At 43.7% G+C, this 20052-nt stretch overlaps 1 protein-coding gene across 1 annotated transcript in view; it reads left to right on the top strand.

Moving 5' to 3' along the window:
- Window positions 1–20052, top strand: part of Fhod3 (formin homology 2 domain containing 3) — a 439678-nt gene that overhangs the window by 367328 nt on the left and 52298 nt on the right. The window contains exons 14-15 of the mRNA XM_071602801.1: window positions 11080–11358; window positions 17236–18116. Of these exons, the coding sequence (XP_071458902.1) occupies window positions 11080–11358; window positions 17236–18116 (1160 nt within the window). The remainder of the gene's footprint in view (window positions 1–11079; window positions 11359–17235; window positions 18117–20052) is intronic.

Genomic DNA, 20052 nt, shown 5'->3' with positions numbered 1-20052 from the left:
AGAATGAATGTGTTATTTGACTTTCATATCATCTACATTTCCCTTGCTTTCTCTTAATGTTTCCCATTGTTTTGTTGTAATCTTACTACTCCTTTTCTGCCCGCCCCTGAAGTGGTTGGTGGGTTTTCCTGACTTTCTCTCTAGTTTCCTAGTTTCATCCACACCCTCTCACCACGCCCTCATTTTCCCGATTGTGATTTTGTTACTTTTTAGATGCTGAAACCTGCCATGTCTCTTTCTCAGTCTTGGCTTGCTTGGGCTTAGGGGAGTGTCTTTCACCTTTTCAGATCTCTCCATCTAAATGCCCCTCCTACACCTCAGGCTTGCCAGGTGCCATTCTGAGGAACATTCAGATGGGAGGTGTTTCCCATATTCATGCATAAACTGCTGCCTGTTCTCAAACCAGCTTATACCTTCTAGTTCTCATCTGGAAAAGTCCATCTCTGTTGGACCAGTCATTTAAGCTGGAAGATTATAGATAATTTTTGGCCTCTCCTTCAATGCTCACCCCAGATCGGGTCAATCACAAAGTGTTCTGCTTTCTCTCAAATCGGCCCTCTTCCCTCCTTCCCATCACTGATGGACATGACCTTAACTATCACCCATATGAACCATATCAATTGCTTCTAATAGTTATCACTGCTTCCAGGTTCTTGAAGTAATCCAGACCCCCCTCCCCCAAATCACATCTATTCTTAGATTCTAACATCCTCTGGTGGTTCTCCATAGTCTACAATGTAAGTTCATATCTTACATGGTGTTTAATTACCCTTTGGTTTTTTGTTTTTTTGGGTTTTTTTTTTTTTTGGTCGGTCCCTACCAGCTTTTATCAGTATAACAAACTACTATTAGTACCCGAAAAGAGCCATGTTCTCTTAGGTGTACATCTGAGCAGAGTCTGCTCCCTTGGTGCCCGTTGGACCCTTACTCATCTAGTTGAAGCATTTTTCTCTTCTCAAAAGCCTCCTTTGATTCCTCTTGTGTTTCCCTTTTATCTTGCACTCATTTGGGATACAGGACTTATCACACAGTGAGATAAGTGGCCCTCCCACTTATCTGCATGCTTCTCAGGAGAGGGCTCACACCTGCACTTATGTCTGCCACCTCCTGGACTAGAATTAGAATAGGCATTCAGTAAATGCATTATGAGTTGGCGAACGAACAGGGAGAAGTAGACACTTCCATCTGCCAAGACGGTTGTGTACCTTTTACCCAGAAATTTATTATGTGGGCCATGGATAGAGGACATAGATTTGACTGTATAGTCTATATTATGAGGGCAGAATATATAATGTTGACCTAATTGAGAGGGAACTTTTAGAAAGATCTGACATCATATACCTGGGCCACTTATATCTGAAAAAATATGGGAGAAAATTCTGATGATGATTCTTAAAATTGTGATAGTTAAATAGTTGTCTTTTAAAATGCTGTCTTATAAATATAAATCAGTATGGTCACTATGGAAATCAGTATAGAGGTTCCTTAAAGCTAAAAATAGAATATGTATGACCCAGCTATACCACTCCTTGGGATTTACCCAAAAGAACTGAAGTGTTCGTATATATTAGAGATACATGCATACCCATGCTTATTGCAACAAAATTCACAATACCCAAGTCATAGAATCAGTCTAGATGTCTGTCAACAGGTGAATGGATAAAGAAAATGTATATAGTTTTATTCAGTATAAAGAAGTATGAAATTGTCATTTGCAGGTAAATGGATGGAGCTGGATACCATAATTTTGAGTGAAATAAGTCAGACTCAGAAAAGTATTGTTTTCTCTCATGTGAGAACCTATGGGGGTGGGGAAAGACTGTATGAAATTAGAAGGGAGTATAAATAGAAGGAGGAAAAGAAGGTGGAAAGGCATTGGGAAGTGAAATTGATCAAATTATGGTATTATGTATGTCCGGATATGCCACAATGAAACCTAGCATTCTTTATAATGAATATTAACAATAAAAATTAAAGTGCTCCCCAAATTCATTCAGCTGCTATAACAAAATAATACAAACTGTGTGACTTATAAACAGTATTAGTTCTTGAGGCTGGGAAATCCAAGACCAAGGCACTATCATTTGTAGTGCCTAATATAAGGGCCCTCTTTCTGGTCTATAAATGGTGCCTTCTCACCATGTTCTACCATGATGGACGTTGTCTGAGGGCTCTGTCCCTTTAGTAAAGGTACTCGCCTTTTTCACATTGGCTCTGCCCCAATAACCTAAAGGCCCTGCTTTCTGGAACTACTACCTTGGGAGAAGATCAACAACATAATGGGGGGGGGGTGCGGGGGGACATAAGCAGCTAGTCCATTGTTTCCCTTATTTTAAAGTGAATTTTATTTCAATTCAACATCTCCTTTTTTGTGTGAATTAAGTGCAGATACACTGGGTTGTTAAGAGGAAAGCCATATCAGTTGGTCAGGAAGGGCTTTTTTGAATGAGAATTCAGAAGTGATTTCTAGCCATGCCCCTATCTCAGGCTGGCTGGTTCTGCTTGGTCATGGTCTACAGGCAGGGGCTTGGGATGTAGCTCAGTGACACAGCACTTACCTAGCATGAGCAGGACTCTGCGTTCAATTTCCAATACACACACACACACACACACATCCACCCAGCAGGAAGAGCTATTAAGCTATTAGTTTGAACCTTATAATATCTCTTACTGTGGTTTAATAGGGAAGTTTAGCTAGAAAATACTCTGGAGAAGATAAGTTTTTCTGAGTTTGTGATCTAGCCCCGTGCCTGGCATATGATGGGTCTCAAATATTTATTGAATTAATGAATTTTGCCTTAAATAGGTGCATCAGAGCACCTACTTAAGAGTAACCACATCCTGCTAAGCTTGAATAACTGAATTAATCAAAAAACTCAAGCTCAGGCAGGCATGGGTAGTGTACGCCTGTAATCCCAGAAGCTCAGGTGCTGAGACAGGAGGATCTTGATTTCAAAGCCAGCCTCAGCAATGGTGAGGCCCTAAGCAACTTAGACCCTGTCTCTAAATAAAATTCAAAATAGGGCTGGGGATGTGGCTCAGTGGCCAAGTGCCTCTAGGTTCAATGCATTGTACCGGCTCCCCACCCCCCAAAAAGCTCTAACCATTTATTTACAAGGCGCTTTTATTTCAGGACCGTCCATTTTAATGTTAGAGTGCATTTTAATGAACTGATGTTTCTGAGACTTGAGGAGAGTTAGAGGGATATTGGAAAGCACTGCCAGTTTGGAATCAGTGTCTTCATTCTTGAGGACAGGTGCCTCTTTGTCCTTGTGAGAAAATGGGTGTCTGGTTAACCCAGGTGCTCTACCAGTCTTACTGGGCATACAAAAACAAAGGTAAGACTGGAATGGATCCTGTTTGATACATTCAAACCAAAATAAGACCTGTCTGTCTGACTTAAGAGAACCAAACAAGCTCAGAGGATGTCTTCATGACCTAGGGTTGGTATTTTGGTTTGATTGCAAGATAATGAAATATGTAGCAATAGATAATCCAATAGTCCTTAAACTGCTTTTTCAGTTTCCATTCATACTGAGAAATAGAATATTCACTCTGTATATTAAGAGCATAATAATTGGACCTGGAACTGGCCGCTGCTTTTTTATTGTATATGGGAAGCTATGCTAGAATTACATCATATACATGTTTGATCAAGCGAATTCAATCAGAAACATAATCTGAGGGGCAAGAGGGGGTAATGGAATTTATAAGTTAAATAGCCCTTATAATCCTTTCCAGCATCCAACTCAAGTCCAAGTCCCTGAGCAACACGACATGAGAGATGTAGATCCGTTTTTTTGACAGGAGCCATTCTTGATTGCCATGTGTCTCTTGTAGCATAAATTATGTGCTGCATCAAATGTGATTTTACAATTTAAGTATTTGACCTTGGGGTAACATGGCCTGTGAGGGCAAACACAGATCTTCTTAGAGTGCCAATAAAGCTGAATGAAAACTTTGATTGGAGGGGGCTATGGGACCTATAAACTAACACCTTTAAAGGAAGCTTAAAAATTGGCTTACACATGAACCTGTTTAGATAGTCTAGCTCAAAAATTTGAGAAAAAAGCTGGACTTAAGTTTTGAGAACAAATGAACCATTAAATCAGTATTTTGCAGGTGATCATATGGTTCTTTTATAAAGTTTGAGTAGCCAAGCTAGTACGCATCCTAATAAAGCTATTCCTGTGAGTAGAAATTCTCAAACAGGGTGATTTTGCTCTCTAGGATATCTTTGGTCATCATAATAGAGGGCAAGAAATAGGTGGTAGATGCTAAAAGCCTCTCGTAAGTAGAAGCCAGGGATGCTATCATTCCCGCAACAAGGAATTATTCGTCCCAAGTGCCATGGGACTGAGGCTGAGAAAGCCCACTTTAGATGAGTATTAGTGAACAGCTTAGCAAGACCTGGATCCGTACCAAAGACAAAGTCTAAAGAATTTTCAAAGTTGTGAGTTTTTTCTCTTGGGACCTTTTTCAGATTTATATGATTAAACCATGAGTTTAAAGTCGATGGTGTTAGCTATTAGCTCTGAACCGGGGAGGTCTCTGGAATCTACATAGTTTGGGCAACTATTATAGAACTGGCGGGCCCAGCCTTTGGTTTCATAAGACCTGCCAGAAAGCCCAAGTCCTGGCAGAGTCATCTAGACACTACCACAGACTGAAACTGATTGAAGCCACCCAAAGATTTATTAAGTTTCGCTCTTTCAACCAGCAATTCATCTTTTCAAAGAAAAGTTGCATGACAGATTCCAAACGGATACTCTGGACTCAGCTGTTGGGGACATTGATGAGAGCAGAGTTGGAATGTTCGTGCCCACTGTACTTTTTTTTTTTTTTAATAGGCAGGGCTTTTCAACCTGGGCTCCAGTCCCAGGTGTGTGTCATGGGCTCTGCTTGTGAGGCTCTGCTGAAAACAGGTGGCATATACTCAGAGGTGGCTGAAGGCATTCTATGTAGAACTGGCAGAGGTTCTGGGAGGTCAAGGGGCTGTCAAAAGGTGGTCAGGCATCCAGAGAAAGCAGCTGGAAACATTTTCCCACCTTTAGATATGAAGGAATTTGGTGCATGACTGGGATTTTTTAAGTCATAGCCAGAGGACAGAGACCATGGGAGGAATTAATGGTTTGAAAACCTCTGCCACACTTGTTAACCCTGTGAAGGGACCATGGATTTATGACTCTAGCCTCTCTTTGCTCCAACTTTTTTGCTGGTCCTTCCCAAGGGTCGTCTGTCTGAAAGTGAAAGGAGCAAAAGTGGGCAGTGTTCCCATAGAGGAGAGCTCCTAGGGCACAGAGCAGGACAGAGAGCAGTCTGCAGGAGCAATCTGAGGGTATCCAACCAGCTGTGTGGTCCTGGGCAAGTTGCTTAATCTCTCTGAATGTGCTTTCGCATTTCTCCCGAAGAGACATTAACTTTTACTTCATGGTGTGAGAGTGGGAACTGAATAAGATGATGTAGTATGGTTCCTAGCAGAGTCCCCCAGTGAAGAAGGCACTCAATATATATAAACTTTGATGTTTCCCTCACTTAAAACCAGGGTCTGACCTGCAGTGAGGTTTGGGAACTAGATGAGGAGGTAGTGTTGGGCATTTGAAGGGACCCAGAGTGATGGTAGGTAGGAACGAATTCTGCCCCAGGGGACATCTTCAGGTCCTTAGTCACTTCTCCCCAGTTCTGTGATCTGCATGAGGGGGCACCACCCGATTCTCCACCCTACTGGGCAGGCTTTTTTATCCCCGGGAAAAACACCAAGATGCTCTGTCTTGGCCTGGCTTCTCGTGTCAGTGGAATCCCATCCTCTCCAGCCACTTTTACTCCAGTAATGTCCATTTCCTGGGATAAAGAATTTCTTGCAGTGGCTGTGCTAACTCTAGGTCCTTCCCCCACAGGATTGTGACAGCGCAATTCTCTGTAGATCCCTTTGTGACACAGTGAACCTCTTCTTCATATTTCTTATAAATGATCCATCCCCATATTCTTTTAATTAGCTTTTTTTTCCCTTCTCCTTATATTCCTCTCACCCCAACCTTAAAATCTAGTTTAAAGCCCTCTGAATCAGATCAGCACAGTTCTGTCCAAGTGCATTCTTCTGCTCTTTGCTAAGTGCATTCTGGCGATGCTGAGCTCCGTCAGGCTGCTCTCAGGCTGCGGTCCAGGGAGACAGATCCCAGTTTTGGACTCTGTGAACGCTGCCAGGCCATCCTTGCCATGTCCTCTTTTCACTTCCAAACTCTCACCCCCTGCCAGGAGAAGGGCTGCCTGGGCACCAGCCCAAGTCCTTGCCGTCCTCCTTCCTGGCACAGCTCCAAAGATGCAGGCAGATCTCTGTGTCCTTCCATCTGAGGTTACGGACCCCTGTGTAAAGCCCTGGCAGCTCTTGCCCTGAAGCGTTTGCTGAATCACAGTCATTGCTGAGCCTGCCTCGAAGATAGTGCCGTGGGGTCCTTACTAGGGAGGAGACACCCTGCCCCTTCTGTCTAGCCCCCTTGGCAAGATGCTCTGTTCTGCTTTTCAGCCTCAGCTTTCTGGGGGTCATCACAGAGCCCTCCCCCCACCTAGAGGGGTCACGGGGACTTCAGCAGACAGTTCAAGTGACATGCCTATAGTCATTCCTCAGAGGAAACCAGCAGCCCTGGCCAGCCCACTGCTTCCCTCAAATGTGAACATGACACAGCTCCTCCCCCCAGTTCATAAACCAGTGTTCCTTACCCGTGCCTGACTTTCCTGCAGGGTGCTGGGTCCTCCTTTGTTGTCTTCTCTCGAGCTGGCTTCTCACACCCTCTTCATCACAGGGTGTGCTCCCTCAACTGTTTGTGCAGCCTTGACCAGAGCTCCCACATAGCTCATAGGAACACCTGAACTATTCCCAGGAGGAAGCATGCCCGTGACACAGGCATAGGTTGGGAGGCCTCTGGACAAATGAAATGTGACCTGTCTCTACCTAAAGCAGCTGTCACTGCCCTTAGGGTAAAGTCCTAGGTCCTTCTCTCGGGCACATTAGGCCCATTGACTCAACCCCCCAATTGCTGTCCACCTTCCCTTGCTCTCTGAGCTCCCACCGTACAGGACATCTTTTACTTCCTCTGAATGCTGTGTGCTCCAGGGCTGTGTGTGGCTCTTCCCTCTGCCCAGAATGCTTTCCCCCTTTAACTCCCTCTCATATTTGGAGACTCTGCTTAAATGTCCTTTCAGCACAGAGATATAGCTCCCCTCCAGACCTTGCAAAAGACCCTTACCATATTTTCAGGGAGCCATGCTTTTAATCTTAGAACATATATAACATTGATAAGTGTTTTTTTATTGTCTGATGGGAGCTGAGAGGCTAGAATTTTCCCATGCTCATTGGAAGCAGGACATTTAGGATCTGTGTGTGTGTGTGTGTGTGTGTGCGCGCGCGCGTACACACTAGGGATTGAACCCAGAGGTGCTTAACCACTGAGCCACATGCCTCCCCCCTTTTACTTTTCTGAGATAGGGTATCACTAAGTTGCTGAGGCTGGCTTTGAACTTGAGATCTTTTTGCCTCAGCCTCCCAAGCCACTGAGATTACAGGCAATGTGCCATTGTACATGGCAGGATCTTTTCTCTCTGCCCTTCTACAATCTCTGTACTGACAGAGCTGGGTCTATCTGGATCAATGTGTGTCTCCACAAACACCATTGCTGGGTCAGAGAAAGGCTCGATAACTATTGTGATTAGTAGCAGTTAGGAATGTAAACCCTGTGCTTTGAAAGATCTTAGTTCCCTATAGACCACAGATTTACGTAGTTCCTCCTGCTTCCTGAGGACTCTATTTGTAGATGACAACTTTCTCTGTATCTGTCCATGGAGCAGCAGGCCTGGCTTAGGGACAGTGACTCAAAAGGAATGGTTGTGCATATGTGAATGGGGGTGTTGAGGAGGTCTTGATGAAAAAACAGGAATGAGGAGGAAGAACATTCTGAAATTGGCATAGGGTCTTAGAGGTCATCCTGGTGCTTCCTACTGACCAGAACTGACAAGAAATTTGTGAGCCAGTACTGGCTTTGCGAACATCTGAGGACCTTCCAACATGAGAAGATGAGGTAATGGCTCCTGGGGACATTTTGCCCTTGTTGTACCTGTGTTTGATTAAAACAGCTAGGAAAGGGCTATAGCACGGAACCTGGCTGCTCCCTCCAGGCCTCCTTGTCAGTGTATCTAGTACACACTGTGACCACTGCAGATAGGTTCCTGTGTCCCTAGCCCCATAGTGAACTTCTTTGAAGGCAGAGGTGTGTGGGGTTGAGGACATGGGTGCTACCGTGGTGCACAGCTTGTCTGTTTGCTCTTGATTATCATCTTTTCTCTTAAATCTTTGCTTATTTTAGTTGACTTGTGTGTGATCATTTAATTTGTTCATCAGGACAGCCTCACATGCCACAGATTTGCAGTCAGACTTTTTGGACACAGTCATGTGTTCTGGGCAAGAGGCAGCTTCAGAAATGATTAACTCCCTTGTTATTAAAAAAAGTCACTTGGGTGATTGGAATCACTGATTTGAAGATCTGAGTCCATGCAGTTAGGCTTGGAATGAAATGGGTCTGTTTCTTCCCATGAGGGTGTGGCTTTGCCACTGCTTATATGTCCATTACCACACCAGTCCATTCAGCCCCTAGCCATTCAGGGGCCACGTTGCTGCATGAGTCTCATGTGTCAAGTGGAATAAGGCGGTGGGTTTACGTGTGCTGAAGTCAAATAGCCATCAATCATGGATCTTCTCTACTCCTGCCCAACCTCCTGGGGATGGTAAGTAGACCTGGCTGTCCCTGCCGGTGACAGAGCCACCAAGAGGCCCCCAACCCGTGTTCCCCAGATGCTTGCCATTGAAAACTCAAATGCATGCCACATGCTAGGCTGCTGGAAGTGTGTTATTGTTTTGATGTGGCTATTCTGAAGTTAAGTGTGCACAAACACACATGCTTTCTGTCAACCAAATGATGACGCTGCCATTGCTGAAGCTCTGCCTTTGCCATGCTTGTAAAACTAATAGGGTTTTGTATCTCTTGGCTAAATACTATATTATCAAATAAAAAGAAATTTCCATAAAAGTCTTTCCACACCAAAGGGGATTTTTTTGAAAGTCATATTCACTCTTTTCCATTCTGTCGTCCCCTTCTTGCAAAACTGTACAATGTGCCCATTCTCCAGCACACGGGCTCACGGTGTTCTGCCCTTTGGCTTCTTCCTGGTACTGCTAGCCTGGGCATTTTGTCTAGGAACTGCTCTAACACCGCCTATTCCTAAAACCTTCCCTCTAGGGACAGCTCCCAGGTGGCAGAGGGCCTTTGTTGCCCCTGCTTCCTCCCACCAGGCTCTTAGAGGGAAGGAGATTCCTGGTCTGGGCTGGAGTCCTCAGCTGAACATGCACAAGGCATAATTAAACCCCAAACAGGCAGCTGGGGAGGGCTCATTCCTCCACCCCCATATCCTACCTGAAGGGCATTGAGGAGATTCCCGTGGAGGAGGTTTGCTTCTCTGTGTTTGGAAATCGCCCAGGAACACAGCAGACAACTGGCATTTCATACTGCTTCCCTCCGTGCCCAACTTGGCTCCCTTGTTCTCAGAGGAAGAGGTCAGGGGTACTGTCCCAGGTAAGTCCTGGCAGAATGAGTTCTTACTGAGCAGCTGGGCACCCCTGCCCAATAAGGCCTGGATTTTCCTTCCCCACTGAAGGGTTGAGAATGCTCTGCATGCCCCGTCACCAGTTGTCACTTGAGCCTGCAGAATTTCTCCATAGAGAGCTGCCTGATCTGCCTATTCCTCTAGGTTCCAGGCAGATGTAGTTCCTGCTATCTGCATATCCTGCCTGGATTTGTTTATCTCATATAGTAGTGTGTACCTAGGACCTGAGCACTGCCCTTGGATACGCTGCCAGGATTCCAGCAATGTGGCCTTGCCCAGCCCCAGGGTCCTATCCTCAGGAAGGACCCATCCTCCTCTGGGTTGTGCATGTGGCAACTGGCTCAGAGGTTTTTGTACTATCAGTCATTTTGCAGCCCATTCACAGTTCACAGCTGATGGCCTTGCTCAGCAAAAACATGCATAAGCCTGACTGCCATTTCCCTGCTCCCTAGTGCACAAGCGAGAATGTAAGCATTTCATCTTGGTGTGAGCATTCAATCACCAGTCTTGATGGGTTTATAAATAGTCTTTAATGCCCATGAGTGATTCTTTTAAATGTTTTTCAAAATCGTGGACTAACTTTACATGATGAACAAACATCATCCAAGCAATGGGTGATATGCCTCGTTGGTTTAGCCAGTGTTTCAGAAAACATCGGGATGCTGCTGCTTGTCAGATCGATTCCCTGTGGATTTTGTCACCTTTCACCAGAAGTTGTTAAAAGAGCATGTATTTTCTATTGCTGTGTAGCAAAATACTGCGCACACAATGATTGAAAACGGCATTCGATTATTGTCTCCCAGTTTCCCTGGGTCAGAAGTCCAGCTTGGCTCAACTAAATTCTTGGCCTTGCCTGTCATGAGGTGAAAATTAAGCTGGTGGCCAGCTGGGCTCTGATTAGGAAGCACTGGGAAGGGTCCACCTTCAGGCCCATTCAGGAGGTAGGCAGAACCCACCCAGTTCCTTGCACTTGTTGAACTGGGGTCCCTGTTCCTTGTTTTTATTCTCAGCTTCTAGAGGCCACCTTCATTTCTGTCGCATGGCCCTCCATCTTGAAAGCCAGCAGTATGTGAAAGAAGATTCGCCTGCTTTTCACCTCTCTGGCTTTCTTTTCTGTTGCTAATTGGAAAATTCTTGATTTTAAAAGGTTCACCTGATGGACTTGGGCCTAATCTCCATATTTTAAAGTCAACCGATTTAGGACTTTTATCTCACAATCCACGATCCTTGCATGCGGTACCCCCTCCCCCCTTAGTATCTGACTGGATCACCGGGGAACAGGAATCTTGGGAGCCATCTTGAGACTTGTGTTCATCACAGAGCAGCACAGAGGAATCGACCTCACATCCGTTCTCCCATCTTAGGTGACCCTCCCCTCTGCCAAGAAATCCCTGTTGTCAATGTACTCTCCACTCTTATCTTCACCAGTGAGTGCTGGGGATCCTGAGCCTGAATTGGAGGCAGAGGCAAGGCAAGTTGCCAATGAAGCCAGCCAGGACATAGCCTCTTCCCAAGGGGAAGCGGAGAGTGAAGGGGAGCGGGCACTGGAGCAAGAGCCCGAAGAGCGAGCCTCCCTCAGTGAAAAAGAGAGGCAGAACGAGGAGGTGAACGAGAGGGACAACTGCTCGGCCTCCAGCATCTCGTCCTCCAGCAGCACCTTGGAAAGGGAAGAGAAGGAGGACAAGCTCTCCAGGGACAGGGCAACTGGTAAATGAAACCCCTTTCTGCAGGGAACCCCAGATAGAGGACCTGGTTTGCTACAGAGCCTGTCCATAGGCTGGCCTCCAAGGTGAACTGCTGGGACAGCTCACGTCTCGAGCTATGTCACCCAGCATCTGGACAGGAGGAGTATGGTCACACTAACAGCATGCTTCTCCCCCAAATCCTCTGCCCTGCTGTTGCATTTCTCACTTCCACAGGGAACAAAAAGGGCCCAGGCAATGAGTGCTTTTCCTGAAGAATGAGCCTTGGAGGAGAAACACATTTCACTATTTGCTTAGTTGTTGATATTAGTATGGGTGCCTTTTTTTTTGGTTTCTGATTTCAGTTTAGAGATATGTCATATTGTTATCTACTCCCTACTTTCAGAGGGAAATAGATTTATTAAATGAGTGTTTCTGAAACTTTGTGGTTCACAGTGTATTGAGGTCAATTTGATATGCTAAACTGGAATATACCAAATTTAGGTAGTTTTCTCCATTGTACTCAGGACTCCTGTTTTTCATAGATGTACATGCATTTTCTTTATGAAATTTTAAATATTACCCCTGTTATTAATTCAGTTCACCTGAGTATGGGGACTTTGTAGTTAAGGATCAAACGGAATGCTAGATTATAGATTTGGCCCCTAAGGACCTCACCTGAGATTAAGGAGATACCCCAGAAGGTTATAGATGTTGTTAATTTTATAGAAATTAACAAGGCATTTCAGGTTATAGATGTTGTAACCATTCACGACATCTGTGACACCACCAGGTTGATTTCCTGATGTGTGTGCTGTCAGGGTGTGCTGCCTTCCTCACCAACCCCTCAATAGTGAAGCTTAATCGTACAGGCTTCTCTCTGTAAAGCTACATACAAGGGACACATCCTCAAGTCCCAAAGCTGTAGAGGGACTAATCAGCTACTGCTTGTACTTGTTAGTTCCCAGACTGAAAATATATTTGGCTCTGAAGCACAGAAGAATGAAAGAAAAAGGAATGAGTGAATAAAATTAGTCTTCTAAAATACCTGTCAATCAGTAGTATAGTCTAAAATAGTTCCTTTTAAAATATTTTCCAGTTAGGATGTGCCACTTGGTTTTTTTTTCTAATCATGATATTATAATTAAAAACTGAGAATTTATTAATTTATGTCCTAGAAATTGCCCTCAAAAATCTTGTGTGTTTAGTTGAAGATGTATGTGCCAAAAAGCATTACACAAATTGATATTTACTTAATTTCCTTCAAAGTCAGATTGTAGTTAGTATCACAAATTCTACTTGTACTATTGATGTTCATTGAAATTTTGATCATAGCTCATAGTGCACAGGGTATATGGTGAGTCTTCTTGATCACTTTGGCCTTAAATCATATTTTATGTATTATGAGTAGCTTTAAGTATTATTCATCATATCTGGGTTTGGCATGCCCCCAAAACATCAACAAGTTGGATTAGTAAAAATAAGATGGGGAACAAAACTTTCTTGGATCAGGTTGTGCAGTATTTTTACCAAATAAGGTCAACTTTCCAGAAATGGAGACTGCTACCAGTGAAGAACCATTGACTTTCTACTAAAAGTGGATGGTGTCCAAGTTGTGTAGACTCAGGAACCAGGATTTCACAGTGATTTCTCTCCAGTGCTGTGAAGAGATTTGATCATGTTTATTTGCACTAGCTTATTGGTTTTTAAAACCCCCCACTGCTCCTAGGCACCTATAGCCACAGAGTCAGGGCAGTTCTGTCACAGTAGCTTTTGCTTTCAAAATGTTCTCAGTTAAATTATAAACTTTAGAGGTAATTGAAATTATTACCAATATCATTTCTAATCATTGTGTCTATTATTGACAAATGAGTGGTCAGCCTGAAAGAGACTCATCTTATTCCAGTCAGGTGGTGCTATTTTTCTTTCACATGTTCTGCTCTGTGGCCCAAGTATGAGAAGCTTTGACATAGCATTCATTGCCCTTAGTTAAAATCACTTGTGTAATTGTCTGTTGTTTACACTTAAATGTCAGCTTTGTGAGGATGAAATGTCTATCAGGTTCACTGTGAGCCCTCAAGTCCTCACTCTGTGCCTAGAGCACAGTAGTGTCTCACAAAGTCATCAGTGGGTAAATGAATGAAGAGGCGTCTGGTCCCCTTGTTCTTGATGTCAGTGGAGCTCAGCAGAGAGCTGAGCCTTCTTCATCACCTGGCATATACAGCGGGTAATACTGCATTTGGAGGGAGCGCTAGTCTGCAGTGATCTCCCCAACCCAGAGTCAAAGAGGACTGATAGGGAACGTAGCCTCCACCTCTACCTAGAGACGATGATGCAATATAAATCAGTGGTCTTCTTTCCCTGGGAAGATGGCTCTGGGACCAAGAAGGTGGGGGGAACTGAAATTTTATCATACTCATCCGTGCTGAGACAGTGTGAGTCAGCACCCTTGCCAGGGTGATGACAGCATCACACACCAGGGAGCTAAACACCTATTTCCACCAAGATCTGAATGCTATACCAGGAAAGGGTGACTGCCTGCTAAGAGAGAAGATTCAACAGGATGCAAATAAGACACAAATTTGCTAGGATATGATTGAAAACTATCCATCCTATCAAGAACCAGAGCAAGTACAACTTGAAAAAGAGAGCCAACAGATGCCAACACAGATGAGTTTCACATTGGAATTATGTGACAAGAATGTTGAAGCAGCCATCATAATAAATCTTCAATAACTCAGGATGTACATGAAGAAAATGAAGTAGAATGTGTATGAAAAAGAACCAGGGGTAAATTACAGAACTAAAAGGGTTAATAACCAAAATAACTAAGTGGGGTGGATTTAATTAATAGTAGATTAGAGACAACAAAGGAAATAGTCAACTCAAAAACAAGGTCAGTAGAAATAAAGCAATCTTAACAGAAGAAATAGCAAAAAATGGATAGACTACAGTTCCTCAGAGACAAGTGGGACTAATAATAATAGATCTCACATCCTTGTCACTGGAGTCTGAGAAAGAGCACAGGGCTAAAAACATGTTTGAAGAAATACTGTCCAAAAATGTCCCAAGTCTGTCAAAAGGCATAAACATCCAGGTTTATGAAGCTGAGACAACCCGAATTTGGTCCAAAGACATCCACACCAAGACAAATAATAAACTTATGAAAACTAAAGAGCTAAAACAAAGTTTTAATGGAGGCTAGAAAGAAATATGTGACCAATAGGGGAACACAGATTTCTGGGAGAGCTCATCTACACACACAGAAGCCAGTGGGAAGGGCACAGTATTTTATTAGTGCCAGAAACAACTGTCAACCATAAGTTCTGTATTCGGCAAAAGTATACTTTAAAGAATAAAGGGAACATAAGGCTTTCTCAGATGAATACAAACTAGGAGAATCCATCACTGGCAGATTTTCCCTTCAAGAATGGTGGAAGGATCTTCTCTGAACAGAAATGAAATAATAGAAGGCTTGGAATTTCAGGAAGGGAAGAACAGAATGCGTGGAAATAGGGTAAAGAAAATAGACTTTCTCCTCAGAGGTTTCTGAAATAATATTTGAAAGTTGAAGCAAAAGTTTTAATATCATTTGATATAGTATTTCTCTGTATATAGAAGAAATATTTCAGATAATTTTGAAAGCATAGATGGTAAAAGGAACTACACAGAAAAGTTTTCTTCATTGCATTTAAAGTGGTTAAACATCAACACTTGTAGATCACGGCAGGTTAGTGTGTATGTTATAATACAACAACCACTGAGAAAAATGCTTTAATGTACATAAAAACACTAAAAATCATTTTTAAAAAAATTCAAATAATGCACAATAACCAAGAAAGGAGAAATGGTGGGGGTGGGGACCAAACTGGCAGACTTAAGCCCTAACATTTCAGTTACTTTAAATTAAGAGATTGACAGTGGAGTTTTTGAAAAGCTTAATTATATGCTGTTATATGCTGTCTGTATGGAACTCTTTTCAAACATGATGACCCGAAGATTGAATGTTAAAAGTTGGGAAAAGGGATATCAAGCAAACATTGATCAAAGAAAAGTAGAAGTAATTATGTTAATGTCAGATAAAGTAGACTTCAGAGCAAAGGAAATTACTAAAGACAAAGAGACACCATAAAATGATTAAAGTAGATAAATGATAGGATCAAAGTATGTTGTATGTGTATATGAAAATGTCACGCAGAAATCTATTTTATATAATAATCTGCTAATTTTTAAAAGATATAAAAAGAAAACTAGCCAGGTACAAAAACTATCTAGAAATACGCTTTTCCCTGTTGCCAGAAAATGAAAGGCCAACATTTCCCATCAAATGGAGAAAGAACCAGCCTGTCTGTTGAGACTCGGCCACTCACCTACCGTGGCATTGAACAGTAGGACAACTTTACAGGGGCAACTTGTGCAGGCTGGGCCCAGGGTCTTGGCAGTAGAGTGTGATGAGGAAAGTGGCTGGATTCTGGCTGTAACATGAGGATTTAGTCGGCAAAGGAGGCTCCTTGGTATGTAGAAGATGAAAAAATAGGAGTTGAGGGCAATCTCAGTGTCTTTAGAATTGGCAGCAAGGTGCATGAAGCCACCCCAGCTGAGAGTGCAAACCACTGCAGAAGATGCTATGGTGAGGGCAGAGAACCTGGGAATGTGAAAGCCCTGAGACTAGATGAACTGATGACTATAAGAGTGGGGTAGATGAAAAGAGGAGAGCAATGGACATTCAAAGGAAAAACAAGGAGAAGTCGGGGAAGGAGCAGTGGAAAGAAGGAAAGTGAATGTTGCATCCTGGCAGGGGATGGAGAAGAAGGGGGAGATCAGCTTTGTCTAGTGAAGGTCGCGGTCACTTGGAAAGGAGCAGCTTTGAAGACCATTGGGAACAAAAGCTCTATTTGATTGAGTTCTAGAGAAAATAAAAGAAAAATTGGAGACGGTGAGCAAAACAACTCTTATACTCTTGTAAATGGTGTGACCTTAAAGGAGAAAAGTTGGGTGACTGGTGAAGACAGAAATGGGGTCAAGAAAGTCTACTTGTTTTTTTTTTTTATGGGAGAAATTAAATTACTCAGGCTGGGGTTTGTAGCTCAATGATACAGCACTTGCCTAGCATGTGTGAAGCCCTGGGTTCAATTCTCAGCACCACATATAAGTAGTAAAGGCCCATAAACAACTAAGAATTTTTAAAGAGAAATTATTCATATTCTTCCAGTAGGAGAAGCCTGGGAGATGCAGGACAAAATCACTGGCATGGGCTCCTGATGTAACAGTTGAACCCTGCTAAAGGACAATTTATGGATAGTCACAGGAGGGAGGGTAGAGATGGAATGGAGGCTCTGGAAGATCTTCTGACTTCATATGTTAAGTTGGTAAATTAGGCGAGGTAATTAGCTGAAGATGAGATGGGAAGGGAGGAGAGGGGAGGGGTGTGGAAAGTTCTGGTGGTGGTAAGCCATCATGAACTTCACTTGAAGCTCATGGCATGGTTTGTATGGATACAGAGTTGGAGTCTGGGGAGAGACAAAGGTAACCTTACAGCCCCTCTCCTGTGCCTGCTCTGGGCCAGGGAACAGCTTCCTTCCCTTTTTTATATAGTTAGAAAAGAGGCCCCTTGCCTGTGACCTGGTGGGTCCTGACCAGCTGCCACAGGAGGGCAGAGAAGGTGAGGAAAATTTCTCGCGTGAACCCAGGTGGGAGCCAGGAGCATTATGATACAGGGAAGGGGTCCTGGTCATGGAGCAAGCCGTCAGTCTCAGGCCTTTCTGCTTTAATTGCTTTATTTCAGTGTCTTTTTCTGAAGTCACTGCATGTGTCCTGTCCCTGTGTTCCCTCATTGGTTTTCTCATGGACGTAAAGCCCCCTTGCCACCTTCTCATTTTTATTTTCTTCTGTGTGCCTTCAGGTGTGTGGTCCACAGGCATTCAGGATGGAGGTGTAAATGGACAGTGTGGCGATATCCTCACCAACAAACGGTTCATGCTGGACATGCTGTATGCCCATAACAGAAAGTCCACGGATGACGAGGAGAAGGACGAGAGAGAGACCAGGAGCAAGGAGCCGGAGGCGGAGGCGGTAGCCAGCCTCGCCTCCAGGATATCCACCCTGCAGGCCAACTCTCAGGCCCAGGACGAGAGCGTCAGGAGGGTGGACGTCGAATGTTTGGACAACCGGGGAAGCGTAAAAGCATTTGCTGAGAAATTCAACAGCGGGGACCTGGGGAGAGGCCCTATCTCTGAGGATGGGTCCAATGACAAGGTCCCCGAGACAGCACCTGCGCAGCTGAAAACAGAGTCCGATTACATCTGGGACCAGCTCATGGCCAATCCTCGGGAGCTCAAAATCCAAGACATGGATTTCACCGATCTGGGAGAGGAGGACGACATTGATGTCCTGGACGTGGACCTGGGTCACAGGGAAGCCCCAGGACCACCACCTCCACCCCCGCCCACCTTTCTGGGTCTGCCACCCCCGCCCCCACCGCCCCTGTTGGACAGCGTCCCACCCCCTCCAGTCCCTGGTAATTTATTGGCTCCTCCTCCTCCAGTGTTTAACTCTCCTCAGGGCTTAGGGTGGTCCCAGGTACCCAGGGGTCAGCCCGCATTCACCAAGAAAAAGAAGACCATCCGTCTGTTCTGGAATGAAGTCAGGCCTTTTGATTGGCCATGTAAGAACAACCGCCGCTGCAGAGAATTCCTATGGTCGAAACTGGAACCCATTAAGGTGGACACTTCCAAACTGGAGCACCTGTTTGAGTCTAAATCCAAGGAACTGTCTGTCACAAAGGTAGGTCTGGGCTCTAGCATGCTTCTTGATTTGCATTGGGGTAGGGCTGAAGAAATAAAGACCCCCCCCCACCCACCAATGTAACTTTGGCTATTTGGTTAAAAAAAAAAAGAAAATCTGACCTTTAGGATAGTAATCCTGTGGCACATGCTTGATGTAAGTTATGTGAGTGGAACATCGCTTCTATCATGCAAAGCAGCTTTCAGAGACTCAGATAACTTTTTTTTTTAAGGTTAACTACACAGAGAGCACAGTCCAGTAGCAGATGTTAGAATTAACTAGAGGAAAGTGGCCTTGCTGATTTAACAGACTCAGTCAATGTGTTTACCTTCAGGGATTGTGGTTGATAGTAGTACCTTGAATTTCATCTGTGGATCCTCAATGCTTTTACAAAGACAATAATTTGGTGACATTTATTTGGATAATCCCCTAATTGAGACAACATTCCTGATATTTCCAACAATCCTGATATTTCCCAATGGCCATATATTCAGTATCTTATAAATATTACAATGCATCTAAATTTCATTTTTTAAAAAGTATTTTTTAGTTGTTGATGGACTTTTTTTTTTATTTATTTGTATGAGGTGCTGAGAATCGAACCCAGTGCCTCACACATGCTAGGCAACCTGAGCCACAACCCCAGTCCTAAATTTCTTATTGTTCGAAAATGTTTGGTAACCTGTAAACCTTCCTGCTGTGGTATTGTTAAAAGAGATGTTGGGTCCACTTTTACAGATGGGAAACACTGCCCATGAAATCATGGTTAGTGATGCAATATACCAGAACATAGAATGTGTGTCTCACCAATTTAATGCAATAATGTCTCCTTCACACATTTTAAAGAACTAAGAAAACAACCAAAAACAACTTGTGACTCAGGGTATATTCCAGTTTTAAAACAGGCTTGAAACCATCTGCTCTCCTTAGGAATTTGGAGTAAACATTGCAAGTGTTTGTTATCATGAGTCAATTAGAACTCTATATTGCTGCCCTGTTCTTGAATCATCTTTTGGGGTGAATAAAGCTGCCTGAGTCGGGCCTTCAGAACTGACTGAAGAGTAATATACAATCAGCCCTCCATGTCCATGGGAAATATTCAAAAACTTTTGTCTGTACTGAACATGTACAGACTTTCTTGTCATTGTTTCCTGAACAATAGTTTAACGACTATGTACATAGCATTTATGTAGTATTAGGTAACATAAGCAACCTAGAGATAAAAGTATATGGGATGATGTGCATAGGTTATATGCAGATGCTATGCTACTTTATATAGCAGACCTGAGCCTCTGAGGATTATGGTGTCCTTGAATGGTTTTGTCACCAATCTCCCATGGATACTGAGGAACAAGTATATTGCGAAATTGATTCTAGAAGTTGAAGAGTCAAGCACCAATTCTGAATCCAAACTGTGCAGGACAAGAGTACCCTACAAACAAGGTAGTGCCTGTCCTTGCTGTGCGATGCCAAAAAGCCAGTTAGGGGAGCTGTCATTGATAAATTTCCTCTTGAAACCCATGTTGAGGCTCTTAAACTACTTGCCACTCTTTGCTGGTTGGCATTTGCCCCAGTGTCTCTTTCTGCCCAGTCTGAGTGAGGATGTGACTCTAAATTGTTTCCAGCCTTAGGAATCCCCTCAAATAAAAATTAAAGCTTTCTCATTTGTAAACCCAAACTGCTGAGGTCTAACATTAAAAAAAAATCATGTTACTCTTGCATTTCAGTTAAAAGTGGGTCTAGCTTTTGCCCTCTTAATAACACCCAGGAAGGTAGTGCTGGACCCTTACTCTTGGTGTGCTTGTGTCCATACTGGTTCCACGTGGTGTTGAGCAACCCATATGCCCCTTTCTGATTGTTACATTCAGACTGGCATTTGGGAGAACAGCTGGGGTTAAGACAGCAGTCCCTGGCTGCCAGAAGTCACCCACAACCT

The sequence above is a fragment of the Marmota flaviventris genome, chromosome 16, assembly GCF_047511675.1.
Source record: "Marmota flaviventris isolate mMarFla1 chromosome 16, mMarFla1.hap1, whole genome shotgun sequence".
NCBI lineage: Eukaryota > Metazoa > Chordata > Mammalia > Rodentia > Sciuridae > Marmota > Marmota flaviventris.
The sequence above is the reverse complement of the archived record's forward strand: the minus strand, read 5'-3'. Positions and strand labels throughout refer to the sequence as shown.